Below are 18447 nucleotides of genomic sequence, written 5' to 3' on the forward strand. Positions count from 1 at the left end.
AACGCAGAGCCGACTGGATACGGCAGGAACGGTGGAGGCAGGAACACAGGACTGGCATGACACGGCAGGAACGCAGGACTGGCAAGACACGGCAGGAACACAGGACTGGCAGAACACGGCAAACAGAGAAGATAAGAGACACAGCGAAGATAGCAGGGATCAGAGCCAGGGAACCTAAGGGAATGCTGGCAGAAAACCAGCAAACGCAATAGACGCAAAGCCATCTTACCCGGTGCGATGCAGGGGAGAAATACCCGATGGGCGCCGCCATATTGGGGGCGGAGCCAGCGGGTCACGACCTCCCAGAAGTCCCCGCGGTGAGAGGAGCACGTCTGCGCATGCGCGGACCGCCAAAGGGACGAACGCCAGGGAATCCAGACGGAGAGGAGCGAGGAGGAGCGTCGGGAGCGCGCCGGCCAGACAGGTAAGTATAGCGTGGTGTAACAATATATTTTATATATTGTCATCTTGGTGTGGTTAGCACTTCTTTAAAAACATTTTCGGAGCGGCACTAGCTCCTTCCTGGTAAAGACGCTAGTCCAGCTCCAAAATACATTGTTTTTCTCTTCCAATATATTTTTTGCATCCTTATCTATTTTCAAAAACACTTAAAAACAAACAACGCGTTTCAGAGCTGGACAAGCTTCTTCCTGAAGATGGAGCTGGTCCCGCTCCGAAACGCGTTGTATGTTTTCATTGTAAATATATTTTTCATATCCTTATCCTTTCGTGTGCAGCACGACTTTCATATTATGCTAGTTCAGATCCAGTGAATTGAGCATAGTCTGATTCAGCGGGGGGAAGTGTAACCCTGAGACCGATGATGCACATGTTCTTCAGCGTTGTGGCTGACATGTACCCAACCTCCGTCAGTGAGCAGATACTATCCGCTATCATTTTACACCTTCTTCATACACTTTACACTATCCAGTGTCTTAATTAGTTTGCAATATAACATTCTGCCTACTTAAAGTGTCTCTCCACACATCTCCAAAAATCACATGTGGAAAATGTAAATTGATGCCATGAATAACTTTGTTTCGTTTAACACATTAAATAATACAGCCTTCAATTTTCATAAATAATCATCCAGTAAAAATTTTAATAAATATATCTTTTTCTTTTAATTTTTCTACACAAAATGTAAACTCTGCTATAAAAAGTAAGTTGGCACACATGAATTAAGAAGTCACATTGACGGTCTCCAACATCTTAGAACAACATCCAAGTTTTCCTGAAATCTTACGGATTCTCGTTCATGCAAAGCTTGTATGGGATGCAATGCCGAGCTGTCCGTTCTTTGCCTAAGGAATCCGTGGATGACAAATTCAACCTTTGTGTCTGCGTAGATGTATTGCTCCAATGTAGAAGGTCACGGTTTAATTTTCCACAGCTAGGGAAAGACAGGTGGGGAAAAAAAGCAATTTTAGCCAATAGAGCTGTATGAGCTGGTAATAACGCAATTCTACAATGTGACACGGGACTGAAAATATCTCGGTTAAAACGTGGAAATGTGTTAAAATGTATTTTCCCTTAGGAAAATGGGTCAAGTTTCAACATGAAACAGCGACTATCATATATACTACTAATCTCAAAGGACTTTCTTAGACAGGACCTGTTCTCTATCCTGACATGTACAGTGGGGCAAAAAAGTATTTAGTCATTCAGCAATAGTGCAAGTTCCACAACTTAAAAAGATGAGAGGCGTCTGTAATTTACATCATAGGTAGACCTCAACTATGGGAGACAAACTGAGAAAAAAAAATCCAGAAAATCACATTGTCTGTTTTTTTATCATGTTATTTGCATATTATGGTGGAAAATAAGTATTTGGTCAGAAACAAAATTTCATCTCAGTACTTTGTAATATATCCTTTGTTGGCAATGACAGAGGTCAAACGTTTTCTGTAAGTCTTCACAAGGTTGCCACACACTGTTGTTGGTATGTTGGCCCATTCCTCCATGCAGATCTCCTCTAGAGCAGTGATGTTTTTGGCTTTTCGCTTGGCAACACGGACTTTCAACTCCCTCCAAAGGTTTTCTATAGGGTTGAGATCTGGAGACTGGCTAGGCCACTCCAGGACCTTGAAATGCTTCTTACGAAGCCACTCCTTCGTTGCCCTGGCGGTGTGCTTTGGATCATTGTCATGTTGAAAGACCCAGCCACGTTTCATCTTCAATGCCCTTGCTGATGGAAGGAGGTTTGCACTCAAAATCTCACGATACATAGCCCCATTCATTCTTTCATGTACCCAGATCAGTCGTCCTGGCCCCTTTGCAGAGAAACAGCCCCAAAGCATGATGTTTCCACCACCATGCTTTACAGTAGGTATGGTGTTTGATGGATGCAACTCAGTATTCTTTTTCCTCCAAACACGACAAGTTGTGTTTCTACCAAACAGTTCCAGTTTGGTTTCATCAGACCATAGGACATTCTCCCAAAACTCCTCTGGATCATCCAAATGCTCTCTAGCAAACTTCAGACGGGCCCGGACATGTACTGGCTTAAGCAGTGGGACACGTCTGGCACTGCAGGATCTGAGTCCATGGTGGCGTAGTGTGTTACTTATGGTAGGCCTTGTTACATTGGTCCCAGCTCTCTGCAGTTCATTCACTAGGTCCCCCCGCGTGGTTCTGGGATTTTTGCTCACCGTTCTTGTGATCATTCTGACCCCACGGGGTGGGATTTTGCGTGGAGCCCCAGATCGAGGGAGATTATCAGTGGTCTTGAATGTCTTCCATTTTCTAATTATTGCTCCCACTGTTGATTTCTTCACTCCAAGCTGGTTGGCTATTGCAGATTCAGTCTTCCCAGCCTGGTGCAGGGCTACAATTTTGTTTCTGGTGTCCTTTGACAGCTCTTTGGTCTTCACCATAGTGGAGTTTGGAGTCAGACTGTTTGAGAGTGTGCACAGGTGTCTTTTTATACTGATAACAAGTTTAAACAGGTGCCATTACTACAGGTAATGAGTGGAGGAAAGAGGAGACTCTTAAAGAAGAAGTTACAGGTCTGTGAGAGCCAGAAATCTTGATTGTTTGTTTCTGACCAAATACTTATTTTCCACCATAATATGCAAATAAAATGATAAAAAAACAGACAATGTGATTTTCTGGATTTTTTTTTCTCAGTTTGTCTCCCATAGTTGAGGTCTACCTATGATGTAAATTACAGACGCCTCTCATCTTTTTAAGTGGTGGAACTTGCACTATTGCTGAATGACTAAATACTTTTATGCCCCACTGTATGTTTGACTAAATACCTTTATTCTTGATTAACAAACTTTTTTTTCTTCTATTCAAACTCTAACTTGTGTGATCTCTCACTTATTCTTCCTGGAAATCCTTGATACAGGTTTTTTTAAAATGCTAAAACTAGGAGATTTGAGTCCTGCTTAATGAATCCTACTCACATCTGCTTTAGTTTTCATTTAGACGTACCTGTCTCACGTTTTTGTTATATCAATTTTTTTTCACAGATGGAATACGTACCCATTATAGTTTATGGACACGTTCATATCCCCATTTTTTGCAAACCAAATTAAAAAACCCAAGGATAAAAAAAAAATTCTATTATTTTTTTTTCTCGGAAACCTAGAGGTCTGGATGATGCATTAAGAGTATGCACGTTGAAGTGAATCTGTCAGGGTCAACACTCCTAAGCTGACAATAGAAACATGCAGGTCAATAAAAGTTTAAATAAAATGATACTGTGATATTTGTGATCTGATATCTTATTTCAGTAAAATCAATGTTTTTCTTAATATGTAAATGGTCTGTTAAGATCTATGGGCCGGACATAGATCTCCCTGAGAATTTGCATCCAGTGCTCATTTTAACTGAAAAGGGGGAGCTACCAGTGTGAGACATGTAATGACTGACACTTTACTCTCATAATCACACACAGCTCTGCAGTGAGATCAGAGTTACACTACAGCACAAGTGAACTTTGTCTCATTACAAAAAAATGTGACTCTGAAAGTCCTCTCACAGTGCTTCAGCCATCACGTGATGGGCAGCCAGTGTAGGGGAAGGGCAGTACAGCAGAGCTGACAGCTCTGTAGGAAGACAACTGCAAATGTGCATGTTGCGTTTGTAATGAGACAAGGTTCAACTCTGCTGTACTGTGCTGGTTATAATCAGGCACAGCTCTGTAGCAGGGATGATTTCACTATGAGAGGACAAGTACTGCTGCAAATGTTTATAATGAGACAAACTTCACTACTGCTGTACTTTGTTAGCTCTGCTGTACTGCTTTAGCTCTGATCTCATTGCAAATCGATGTGTTATGACAGCAAAGTGTCAGTTATTATTGCTTCACACAGGTAATGCCCCCTTTGCTTTAAAATAAGCTCTTGAGGCTGATTCCCATGCAGATCAGTTTCCCACCCATAGTCCTGAACAGCTCATTTACATAAAAGGAAACTTAGATTTTTCTGGAACTAGACATCAGAGCACAGATATCAAGCTATTATTATACTCAACTTTTTTGACCTGCATGTTGATAATGACAGCTTAGGAGGGTTGATCCTTCTGTCCGATGTGAGAACTGAACCCATTGTTTTCTACAGCACAGTTCATATTCACCAGCGCTTCAGTTGTGCCCATACCCCTCAGGGCTCAGACCAATGTTATTCAATGGGGCAGTACAGATGACTATTTTTTTCACTGACCAAATCTACGTGTGAAAAAAAAAAAAAGGCAGCATGCACAATTTGCCTCCAAAAATTGGATGAGATCACCCATTCCAGTTCATGGATGTGCAAAGAAAATCAGATACCATACAGAACCACAATATAGCATCTGATTTTTATTTATACATTACAGTTATACGATTTAGGAAACTGTAAATCATCCCTCTTTTCTAGATGAGACTCTGATAGATTTTTTTTACACGCTTGTGTGAACCGGCATTCAAGGAGCTGGATCAGAAAACGTTTTCACATCCGTTGTCATCAGCAGAGGCAAGAAAATGCTCATAAGGATGGCTTGGATATATAGAAACTAAGAGTAAGGGCATCAATATATTAATGGGGGGCATAATATCAAACGTGAAGTTTGTTTCAAGGAAAATTAACATCACGCAGTATTTTAAATTGAAATATTCCAATATTTGTTATGCTTATTGCAGGGTACACGTCACATAGTAGCCTTGAAATCTGTATACTGCACTCACTCTAATGTTGAATCCCAGAAGGTCGCTCACAACACCGGACACTGCCGAAAGAATGACCACACGACTTATATTGTATATGAGAGGGTTCATTGTAAGTCCATACAGCCTGAACGGGGTATCGATCTCCTGCAGGCAAATATTGATAAAGGGTTAGTGATTGCTAATACAGAATACTGTTTACTTCCAATATTTTGTTATATTCAGCAACTCTGCTCCGCTGAACTGAGCACTGAATGTACCCAAATGAAGCCATTTCCACCTCATATAAGCTCATAACGTAATCTACTGGTGTAGAGAAACCTTGGCAGGAAGCCATGTTTTATCCACTTTACAAGCAAATCAACTCCATGTCTGAAACACTGTATTATGCAGATTGTATTTTAACACATAGTGGATCATGAAATATTATCCATCTATTTAATTAGACGACCTAAAGTCTTAAAGCACAAGCTTGTCCTATACAAGCACAGGTATAAATATAGTATTACAGCGATGAAGACGATATGTAGTACAAAGCTATGAACATGGTTTAGGGATATATTCATCACCGATGGACAAAAGTCAGTGGCGTGAACTCTAGTTTTGTGCAGGTGCCATAAATATATACACATAGATTACAGACTATTAAACTCGTAGTGACTGAGCTAATTTTGACCTTGATGTCCAGACCAAATTTTCTAAATCTGACCAGTGTCACTTTATATGGTAACTAGATGGTGGTCCGATTCTAACGTATCGTGTATTCTAGAATATGTAGGTAGTATATTGCACAGGCTACGTGCTATATTACACAGTGACGTAGTATATAACACAACCGATGTAGTATATAACAGAGCTACGTAGTATGTAACACAGCCACGTAGTATATAACATAGCCACGTAGTATATTGTAGAGCCACATAGTATATGGCACAGGCACGTAGTATATAACACAGTCACGTAGTGTATTGCACAGCTATGTAGTATATTGGTCAGCGACGTAGTATATAGCAGAGCCACGTAGTATATTGTAGAGGCACGTAGTATATTGCATAGCTACGTAGTATATTGCACAGCCACGTAGTATATAACAGAGCCACATAGTATATTGCACAGTCGACGTAGTGTATTGCACAGCTATGTAGTATATTGGTCAGCGACGTAGTATATAGCAGAGCCACGTAGTATATAACATAGCCACGTAGTATATTGTAGAGGCACGTAGTATATTGCATAGCTACATTGTATATTGCACAGCCAAGTAGTATATAACAGAGCCAAGTAGTATATTGGTATTCATGGCAGGTCCTTCTCGCATAGCATCCTTGGCACCGGAACCTGCCGCTTGCACTGCCGAGGACAGCGCGCGACGTCGGAAGGTGAGAATAGCCTTTTTTATTATTATTATTTGTAACATTAGATCTTTTTACTATTGATGCTGCATACGCAGCATCAATAGTAAAAATTTGGTCACACGGGGTTAATAGCTGCGTTAACGGAGTGTGTTACACTGCGGCATAACGCGGTCCGTTAACGCTGCCATTAACCCTGTGTGAGGGCTGACTGGAGGGGATTATGGAGCGGGCACTGACTGCGGGGAGGAAGGAGCGGCCATTTTGCCGCTGGACTGTGCCCGTTGCTGATTGGTCGTGGCTGTTTTGCCGCGACCAATCAGCGACTTGGGATTTCCATTACAGACAGACAGACAGAATGACGGAAGTGACCCTTAGACAATTATATAGTAGATAACTCTGGAACACTTCAATAGATCCCAGTGATTCTGAGAATGATTTTCGTGACATATTGTACTTCATGATGGTGGTAAATTTTGGTCAATATGATTTTTATCATATTTATGAAAATATCAAAAATGTGACAGAAAATACAAACATTTTGCAATTTTCAACCTATAAGTTCTTATGCCCTTAAATCAGATAACTATACCACACAAAATAGTTAATAAATAACATTTCCCACATGTCTACTTTACATCTGCATAATTATTTATTTAGTTGACCAGCAATTTCTCAATTTTCCAACAAAACTTACAAAACCATGTTTTAGGGACCAAATATTTGGCGTGACGTTGGCTGGCCTATATAACAGAAAATACGGAAAAGATACATCATTCTAAAATCTGCACCCCTCAAATGTCTTGAATGTAGTTTTGAGGATTTTATTAACCCTTCAGGTGCTTCACAGAAATGGAATGTGGAAGGAAAAACTGAACATTTTACTGTTTTTCACAAAAATTTTACAATAGCCCCATATTTTTTACTTTTACAAGGGTGCAAGAGGAAATGAACCCCAAAATTTGTTGTGCAATTTTTCCTGAGAATACTAATACCCCTTATGTGAGAGAAAACTACTGTTTGGGCACACGGCAGGGCTCAGAAGGGAAGGAATCAAGAGCAGATGCCATGTCACATTTGGAGAGGCCCAGATGTGCCTAAACAGTGGAAACCCCCACAAGTGACCTCATTTTGGAAACTAGACCCCTCATCTATTGGTCTAGAACCTAGGCAACTGATCATCAACATTAAAGAGGGGTGTATGAGATTACAAAAAGTGTGGGAGTGGTATTATTTCAATGTACAACCTGCAGTAACCACCTATCTACCAAACCGCTGTATGACCAGCTCTATCCTCACCTACTGTATTCTCACCCATCCCTTGTAGATTGTGAGCCTTCGCGGGCAGGGTCCTCTCTCCTCCTGTACCAGTTATGACTTGTATTGTTTAAGAATATTGTACTTGTTTTTATTATGTATACCCCTCCTCACATGTAAAGCGCTATTGGAATAAATGGCGCTATAACAATAAATAATAATAATAATAATGTATAAGCGATTGGCAAGCACAGCAACTCAGCCATGAAATGGCAGGCAGCATAAACTTACAGAGGTGGTGAGCCAAGTGCTGAGATGCTTGGTGCATAGAAGTTGCTAACATGTCGTTGACTCAGTAGCTAAGATAGAGGTGCATCTCACAAAATTAGAATATCATCCAAAATGATAATTTATTTCAGTTGTTCAATACAAAAAGTGAAACTCATATATTATATAGAGTCAATAAAAACAGAGTGATGTATTTCAAGTGTTTATTTCTGTTAATGTTGATTATTATGGCTTACAGCAAATGAAAACCCAAAAGTCATTATCTCAGTAAATTAGAATACCTTATAACACCAGTTTGAAAAAATATTTTTTAACATTCAAAATGTTGGCCTACTGAAATGTATGCTCAGTAAATGCACTCAATACTTGGTCGGGGCTCCTTTTGCAGCAATTGCTGCATCAATGCGGCGTGGCATGGAGGCGATCAGTCTGTGGCACTGCTGAGGTGTCATGGAAGCCCAGGTTGCTTTGATAGCAGCATTCATCTCATCTGCATTGTTGGGTCTGGTGTCTCTCATCTTCCTCTTGACAATACCCCATTGATTCTCTATGGCGCTAAGGTCAGACGAATTTGCTGGCCAATCAACCACAGTGATACTGTTGTTTTTAAACCAGGTATTAGTACTCTTGGCAGTGTGGATAAGTGCCAATCACCACTACTAATTGTGGAAACTTCATACTAGACCTCAACAGCTTGGATTGTCTGTCTCTCCACTCTTCCTCTAGATTCTGAGACCTTGATTTCCAAGGTCTAGTGTGAAGTATCCACAATCAATGATGGTTTCGGGAGCCATGTCATCTGCTGGTGTAGGTCCACTTTGTTTTATCAAAGTCAGCGAAACCGTCTACCAGGAAATTTTAGAGCACTTCATGATTCCCTCTGCCGACAAGCTTTTTGGAGATGGAAATTTAATTCTCCAGCAGGACTTGGCACCTGTCCACACTGCCAAAAGTACCAATACCTGGTATAAAAACAACAGTATCACTGTGCTTGATTGGCCAACAAACTCGTCTGACCTTGTCAAGAGGAAGATGAGAGACACCAGACCCAATAATGCAGACAAGCAACCTGGGCTTCCATAACACCTCAGCCACAGACTGATTGCCTCCATGACACACCTCACTGATGCAGTAATTGATGCAAAAGGAGCCCCGACCAAGTATTGAGTACATATACTGAACATATATTTCAGTAGGCGACATTTCGGATGTTAAAATCATTTTTTTAAGCTGGTGTTATAAAGTATTCTAATTTACTGAGATAATGGCTTTTGAGTTTTAATTGGCTGTAAGCCAAAATCATCAACATGTGAAATACATCACTATTTGTAATGACTTCTATAACACAGCTCTGGCAAAAATTAAGAGACCACTGCAAAATGTTCAGTTTATCTAATTTTTCTTTTTATAGGTATATTTTTGAGTAAAACGTAAATTGTTCTTTTATTCTATAAACTTCTGACAACATTAGTTCCAAGCAAAACATTGTGTATTTATTTTCTGAAAATGGGAAATGGTCAAAATAGCAAAAAAATACATTGCTTGCAGACATCAAATAATGCAAAAAAACAAGTTCATAATTAGTGTTGAGCATTCAGATACTGCAAATATAGGGTATCGGCCGATATTCGCTGTATCGGAATTCCGATACCGAGTTCTGATATTTTTGTGATATCGGAAATCGGAATCGGAAGTTCCTATAACTTCCCAGGCGTGTGCGGTGCATATGGTTCCCAGGGTCTGGAGGAGAGGAGACTCTCCTTCAGGCCCTGGGATCCATATTCATGTAAAAAATAAAGAATACAAATAAAAAATATGGATATACTCACCCCTCCGACAGACCCTGGACCTCAGCGGTGCAACCGGCAGTCTCCGTTCCTAAGAATGCAGTGAGTGTAGGACCTGCGATGACGTCACGGCTTGTGATTGGTCGCGTGAGCGGTCACATGAGTGGTCACGCGACCAATCACAAGCCGCGACGTCATCGAAGGTCCTTCACTCTGCATTCTTAGGAATGGAGGCAGACGCTTGCAGCGGTGACAGCCAGGGCCCGTCCGAGGGTGAGTATATCCATATTTTTTATTTTTATTCTTTATTTTTTACATGAATATGGATCCCGGGGCCTGAAGGAGAGTTTCTTCTCCTTCAGACCCTGGGAACCATCCAGGATCACTTCCGATATTTGTGTCCCATTGACTTGTATTGGTATCGGGTATCGGTATCGGGATATCCGATATTTTTTGGATATCGGCCGATCCAATCCGATACCGATACTTTCAAATATCGGAAGGTATCGCTCAACACTATTCATAATCATTTAGAAACAACAATACTAATGTTTTAACTCAGTAAGAGTTCAGAAATCAATATTTTATGGAATAACCATGATTTTTAATCACAGCTTTCATGCGTCTTGGCACGCTTGCCACCAGTCTTTCACACTGCTTTTGGGTGACCTTATTCCACTCCTGGTACAAAAATGTAAGCAGTTCTTCTTTGTTTGATGGCTTATGACTATCCATCTTCCGCTTGATTACATTCCAGAGGTTTTCAATGGGGTTCAGGTCTGGAGATTGGGCTGGCCATGACAGGGATTTGATGTGGTGGTCCTTCATCCACACCTTGATTAACCTAGCTGTGTGGCATGGTGCATTGTCCTGCTGGATAAGCCAGTACTCAGAGTTGGGGAACATTGCCTGAGCAGAAGGAATCAACTGTTTTTCCAGGATAACCTTGTATGTGGCTTGATTCATATGTTCTTCGCAAAGAACAACCTGCCCAATTCCAGCCTTGCTGAAGCATCCCCAGATAATCACCAATCCTTCACAAAATTTCACAGTGAGTGCAAGACACTGTGGCTTGTACGCCTCTCCAGGTCTCCATCTAACCATTAGACGACCAGGTGTTAGGGACAGCTGAAAATTAGAAGATAACCTTACTCCAGTCCTCTATGGTCCAATCCTTATGGTCTTTGGCAAACTTCAGCCTGGCTCTCCTTTTCTTCTCATTGATGAAAGGCTTTTTTCTAACTTTACATGACTTGAGTCCTGCCCCTAGGAGCCTGTTATGAACGGTTCACCCCATTTGCCATTCCTTTTGTAGGTCACTTGATGTCATCCTGTGGTTGCTGAGTGACAATCGAATAAGATGACTGTCATCCCGGTCAGTAGAGAGTCGTTTTCACCCTCTGCCGGTCTGTAGCTTTGTTGTCCCCAATGTCTGCTGCTTGACCTTGTTGTAATGGACTGCTGTCTTAGAAATTTTAAGGATGGAGGCAAGATGACGTTCACTGTATCCCTCTGCTAGTAAAGCCAGAATTGAGCCCTTCTTTTCCTCACTCAAGACTTTCTTTTCAACTCCTTTGGCATGGTTAAAAGTTATTTTTTCATTCCTATTACTTTTGGGATATTACTAACACTTGTTTTGCCATCCAGCTTGTCCTATTGCAAGAGGATTGTGAACACCACAGCAGTGTTTGTATACTTTCCTTCGTTAAATAAGATTTGGTTCAGGTGATCACCTAATAAGAAGCACATTCGGTAGAATGAGGTTGGAATTCAACTGACACTGGAATGGAATGGCTGTCCGGTATGTAAAGAAGCTGACTTTTATAAAACTGTGCAGTCGTCTCTTCATTTTTGCCAGAGCTGTATATGAGTTTCACTTTTTGTATCGAAGAACTGAAATAAATTAACTTTTTGATGATATTCTAATTTTGTGAGATGCACCTGTAAATGCCTACAATAATTGTCAAAGCCACAAAGCCCTTTATAATGTAAATAAAAGGGATAAAAAGAAAAAAATGCAAGGATGATATACACCATTGTACGAATATTAACAAAGTTTTATTTTTAATCACAAATATGATAAAAAATAAAGAATGGAAAGGATTATATGAATGCCAAAAAAAGGAAGTGGTGTGTTTATTACAGCATAAAACCAAATTGTAGTATATACCAAATACTGTTTATGAAACTGTGAGATCAGTAATGGCTCAAAAGTAAGAGAAAAAAAGCCAGATTATTTCAATCCAAATACATTCACCTAGGAATAAGCGGACCCTTGGATGTTTGAGTTTGTCAGGTTCGACCGAACTTTAGTCCAAAGTTCGGTTCAGGTACCAGAACTCTACCCGAACTTGAATCCGAACCCATAAGGGACCCAAACTTTGGTGCTGTAAAATGGTTGTAGTAAAGGCTAGGGGGTTGCCAATGGAGGCAGAGTACCTCCACCCTCTCTCCCCTCTTTAGTCTGTGTTAGAGGCTAAGCAATGGGCACTGGGTGTCTGTACGAACCCCAAACTTTACATTTCGGGTTTGCTCACCTCTACATACAGTGCCTCCAAACTAGTATTAAGTTTTAAAGATATTGTGAGTTCAATGCTATTTAGCTGCTATCAAGTAGAAAAATGTGCCTAATAAATAAATGATAAACCACTTTTATGCTTTGATTGAAACACCGCTTCCTCTTTCTTTGCATTGATATGAACCTTTGCACTTTTTAATCATGTTTTATCATTTTTGATTAACAAAAAAACGTTATTGCTTATTTTTGTACAATGGTTTATGTAGCCCTGTTCTTGCACGTTAATTACATATATAGTGTGATACAATAACTACAGAGCTCTACATCTCCTCTAGTATTATTATCAGCACAAAGATCGTGCACTGGGAACTTCATGACATGCCTGAGCAGCTGCATACAAGCCTAACATCACCAAGCACAATGGCAAGCGTCCAGTGAAGTAGTGTGAAGCAGGCCACCATGGACTCTGGAAATATATTCTGAGAAGACTTCTCCATCTGGCATTCTGATGGACAAGTCTGGGTTTGATGAATGCCAGGTGCTTGCTACCTGTCTGAGTCCATTGTACAAACTATAAGGTTTGGTGGAAGAGGGATAATGCTAGAGGTTTGTTTTTAAGGAAATAGTATAAACCCATTAGCTTCAGTGAAGGGAAAGCTGCCAACTTTGTTGGAACAATATAAGGAAGGTCCTATTCTGTTCCATCATGACTATTCCCTAGTGAACAAAACAAGGTCAATAAAGGCATGGTTGAGTTAGTTTGGCATTGAAACGCTTGATTGTTCACACAGAGGCCTGACCATAACCTTATCAAGCACCTTTGGATTAACTAAAACTGAAATTATGAGCCAGACCCTCTCACCCACCATCAGTGTCTGACCTCACAAATGCTCTTCTGGTTGAATGGGCAAAAATTCCCACAGACAGTCTAAATCATGCAGAGAGGATGGAAGCTGTTACACGTATAAATGGTGGACCACCTCCATATTAATGACAATGGATTTAGAATGGGATATCATAAAATCTCTTCTAATATTTTAGTCCATATATTATATATGAATTTGAGAGTGTAGTATCAAACATACAGTGGGGGAAATAAATATTTGATCCCTTGCTGATTTTGTAAGTTTTCCCACTGACAAAGACATGAACAGTCTACAATTTTAAGGGTGGGTTAATTTTAACATTTAAAGATAGAATATAAAAAATAAAATCCATAAAATCACGTTGTATTATTTATATAAATTTATTTGCATTTTGAGAAATAAGTATTTGATCCCCAACCATTTGAGTCCTGGCTTTTACAGACCAGTTAGACGCTCCTAATCGACTCGTTATCTGCATTAAAGACAGCTGTCCTACATAGTCACCCTTATAAAAGACTCCTGTCCACAGACAGTCAGACTCTAACCTCTACAACATGGGCAAGACCAAAGAGCTTTATAAGGATGTCAGGGACACGATCACAGACACAGGACTACTTCACCGCGTCAATGGGAGAATGGATGGAGCCATATATCTTAAAATCCTGAATGACAACCTCCTTCCCTTTGACAGGACATTAAAAATGGGTTATGACTGGGTCTTCCAGCAAGACAATGACCCAAAACATACAGCCAAGGCAACAAATGAGTGGCTCAAATAGAAGCACACAAAGGTCATGGAGTGACCAGACATGTCTCCAGACATTAATCCCATAAAAAACTTATTGAGGCAGTTGAAGCTCCGAGTTGCCAAGTGACAGCCTCAAAATCTTAATGATTTAGAGATGATCTGCAAAGAGGAGTGGACCAAAATTCCTCCTGATATGTGCACAAACCTCATCATCAGCTACAAAAAACGTCTGACTCCTGTGCTTGCCAACAAGTGTTTTGCCACCAAGTATTAAGTCTTGTTTGCCAGAGGGATCAAATACTTATTTCTTACTGTAAAATGCAAGTAAATTTATATAATTTATACAATGTGATGTTCTGGATTTTATTTTTGATATTCTATCTCTCAATGTTAAAATTAACCTACCCTTAAAATTATAGACTGTTCATGTCTTTGTCAGTGGGCAATCTTAAAAAATCAGCAAGGGATCAAATACTTATTTCCCGCACTGTATATTCTTTAAATGTATAAAAGAATCATGATTTCTATTAATTTTCTTTTTATTCTTGCCTTTCCATTCTTCAGTGAAATGGGTAAGTAAGATACCTTGGTTTTGGCATATTGGGTAGCTGTGTTTATTTGTAGGCCATCTTCATCTTGAACCTCATCCTCTTATACTGGTGAAAGACTTCAGTTTGCAAGGAACAGCATGCATTTGATCATTGCAAGCAAATGGAAGAAAAGTAGGGATGCTGTGCATGAGTTGTAATATACTGCATAAATCAGCCAAGATTTTAACTGGAACCATGGTTTTATCCTCTGAATAACGATGATTTAATGTCTCTGACTACAAACATATGCAGGACTGCCATTAGGGAGGAGGGGGGTTGCAAACGTGGTAATTGCCCAAAATGGCCACCAGTGAGACCCAACACTTTTGTAGGTACGCTGGGCTAACCAGTGTGAGGCTGTGGCTGCCTGGTTATACAAGCAGGAAATTGCACTGATGACCTTTTGTAGTTATAGACGTGTCGGCAATCACCCAACGAATAAGCAAAATGCTCATCATTCATTGGGTGAGTTGATCGTAAGCTGAAATAAAAAATCATCATCCCTGGTTCCTTGTCTGGTGGATACTAATAACATGGTGCTGTATAAGGACTGTATAAGAGAGATATTAGTGATCATTCTGTCCCCATCATTCTTCATCAGTCTGTGTAAAGAGGCAGGAAAGCAAGTGTCAAACAACCTGCATATAATCAATCAGCGCTTGTTTAACATTCTGAAATGTGTGAATACAACCTAAATGTGTCTGTGTGATGGTGCAACACGTTAGCATTTGGGGCCCCACTTTTACTCAGTGTCCCACTTTGCAAAAAAAAAAGAAGCCCTCTGCAGAGGTTTTTTCTTCAATAATAATAATATAATAATAAATCTTTATATAGCGCCAACATATTCCGCAGCGCTTTACAATTCAAGAGTTCATATATAAGTCATAAGTAACAACATTAAAGATAATACAATCATTAAAGCAGAGGTAACGATGACCCTGCCCGTAAGAGCTTACAATCTACAAGCTACCTTCTTCTAAACCACCTGTATCTATCTGCAGAGTTACACGCCTTGTACAATCTGCTAAAAGTACAGGAAGGGGGCTGTAATGGCACATCTGACAAACAATGATTGTTGGAATTATATCATAAAAAGGTATTATTTTTTAAATTGTTTTCAATAAAAACAGAAAAACCTTGCAATTTTCACACTGATAACTCATTGGATAACTCATTAGACTCATAATTCCTTCTTTGTACAGGTGACTTTTCAGCAGTCTCATGGTCATCACAGAAAAAATTACAATCATAGATAACACCTCTCTGTACACAGCTGATAACATAGGAGCCACAATTCACAATAGGTGATATTACAGCTCCTCTTCTCCATCTCTCTTCACAAAGACCTTGCGTAATAGGAATCTAATATGAAGTCTAGTGTTCACTGTAGATATTGCAATATTGTTATTTTATTTATTTTTTATATATAAATATTAATGTGAAAATAAAAAGATATATCTTTTTTTAAATACATTGAAAGAAAATACCTGATTTAAACAATAGGTAATTTTCTGATGACATGTTCCCTGTCACGACTTTGTTGACTCTTTCCCTTTTCCTAATGCTAGGGGCACCCTATGTATCACTGCTTCCCAGATTACTTCTGATGGTGAAGATGTCAGGGTCATGTACCTTGCTGAACTGGGGAGTAATTGTGTATGAATATAAACAGACCAAACAAGGAATTACATACAGGGATAAAGGAAAAAAAATCATACATATATGCACTCACAGACAACAAAAGGGAACACAGGGGAGAAAAGGAATGCAAACCAAATAGGAGAGGAAGAGGATTTGCAAAGAGTCAAAAAGTCCAAGCAACAGTCATAGAACAATACCCCAAAAGCCTCTACCAACAACCGACTCCTCCACTCCACACGAAGCAATACAAGACTTAACACTTTCAATCCAGATTGCCAGAGGTGAGTAAATATAGGAGAAAGAAGTGGCCAAGACTGCAGAGCTGAAGTAATGTGTATAATAAACTGGTTTAAAGGGGTCATCCGATCTTAATCTAAAAGTCTGCAGTCACTCTGTGTGACTGCAGACTTGTGAATCCTCACATTGCACACATTACGCACTGTGAGGATTCTACATTGTCGTGGGCAGTGGTTATGTGACCGCAAGTACAGTATACAATACGTATACTCCCAGCCACATTCAGATTAGACATGCACGGCCTTGCTCAATGCAAGTGTATGTAGCAATTACAAAAACAGTCTAGTCAGAATGAAGGCCACTGGAAAAAAAAAAATCCATTGATTAATTACTCAGCTCTACCAAGGCAGAAACAAGTGCTATTTCCCACCAATTTATCACATGACTGCATTTTCGGTATACATACCTTGATAAGTTTGGAAGACAATTTTAGGACATTATTCACAATACTGAGCTGTTCCTTCTTGTTTGGCTTCTTCTCCATTTTGAGATATAGATTGATCTACAGATGAAAAAAAATTAAGTAAAAAGCCTTAAAAACAGTTATTAATAATAATAATAATAATAATAATAATAATGCATGGCAACAATTAACCACTTGAATAATACCATAATTGTTTTATTGGACAAAATGTCGGGAGTTTTACTTTTACAGTGTGGGAATTTTATTTTTGTGGAAAACAAGTCACTTCAAAGTTGCCCATGTCATTTTTATGTTGGAAGATCACATTGGGAAGTGTCTGGGATCAGTGACTGTCAACAATTAATTTTAATCTCAAATAACAGGACATTTTCTACACCCCCAAAACTGTCCAAAAAACCCCCAAACCAATGAACATGGGGGCACTGAATATGTCAGCTACGGCTATACACTGTAAAATAACATTATGAATCTGATACATTATGCCCTAATAGAGATTTTTATTATGCTTTTTATGACGTTATCTCAGAGCTCATCAGCGTAGAATATTATAATGCTGCTTTGCTACAGATGCAATCTCATAGAAACAATAAAAAGTTATGTAGAACTATTTTTCTATTAATCCATTCAGGTCGAGGATTGCAAAAGACACAAAACTGTTTTCTATTTGCCAAAGCGTATTTTGCAATCTAACTATAATCATGGTTCGCCTTAAACAGAATTCTCAATATCACTCCTCAACATTGAAATTGCAACACCATAAGGAGAAGTCCTGTAAATATGAAAATCATGAGATCGACATACATGTTATTGATATGAAAATGATGAAAAATTGTAAACAAAATTTTCTAAACATCTCAATTTAGTCAGTATCAAGTATGAGCGCCAAATGTAGAAATCCCCGCATTTGGCTGTTAAGAATGAGGTTTTTAATGGTTGTCTGAGGAATGTTCTACCACGCTGAATGCACATGGGCAAATCATCACGATCTGCTGCTGGCATTTGCAGTTGCTGCCCAATGACATCCCAGATGTGTGCAATGGGAAGCAAGTGCGGATACACTGCAGGTCACGGTAACATGTTCAGGCCATGCAGGCTGGTGACAGAAGCACAAGCAACATGTGGCCTTGGCGTTCTTGTGTTGAAAAATAGCTACTAGGACTCTCTGGAGAAATGCCTGTACCACTGGTTCCACAATTGATTTGTTCTGTATTGCAATTAAAATTGGACATCATGTATCAAGACTAAGGCATCAAATAGTGCCTTAAAGCCTCTGAAAAGCTGTCATGGTGCAGAGCAAGATGGTGCTCATACTTAATTCTGAATAAATTGAGATGTTTTAAAAATGTGATTTCCATTTCTTCATCATTTGCATGTCATTAACCTGTTCACCTATCTTGTGATTTCCATAATTCCTGGATTATTCATTTTTAGCGTTGCAAGTTCAGCATTGAGAAGGAAATTTTCTGCTAGTCTGTCAGTTATGTATACTGCTACTAGTGTAGTTTTATACCTGGTGCAAGGGTAATC

At 39.6% G+C, this 18447-nt stretch overlaps 1 protein-coding gene across 2 annotated transcripts in view; it reads right to left on the reverse strand.

Annotated features, from left to right (window-relative positions):
* Positions 1-1099: 1099 nt before the first annotated feature.
* The window catches only part of PHTF1 (putative homeodomain transcription factor 1), a 255671-nt gene continuing 238323 nt past the window's right edge, over positions 1100-18447 (reverse strand). For both annotated transcript variants that reach the window (XM_077294934.1, XM_077294933.1), the window contains exons 17-19: positions 16903-16998; positions 5174-5299; positions 1100-1393 (exon numbers count right to left, since the gene is read on the reverse strand). In XM_077294934.1, coding sequence (XP_077151049.1) covers positions 1373-1393; positions 5174-5299; positions 16903-16998 — 243 coding nt within the window. In that variant the 3' untranslated portion in view covers positions 1100-1372. The remainder of the gene's footprint in view (positions 1394-5173; positions 5300-16902; positions 16999-18447) is intronic.

The sequence above is a fragment of the Ranitomeya variabilis genome, chromosome 3 (genome assembly GCF_051348905.1).
Source record: "Ranitomeya variabilis isolate aRanVar5 chromosome 3, aRanVar5.hap1, whole genome shotgun sequence".
In the NCBI taxonomy this organism is placed as follows: domain Eukaryota; kingdom Metazoa; phylum Chordata; class Amphibia; order Anura; family Dendrobatidae; genus Ranitomeya; species Ranitomeya variabilis.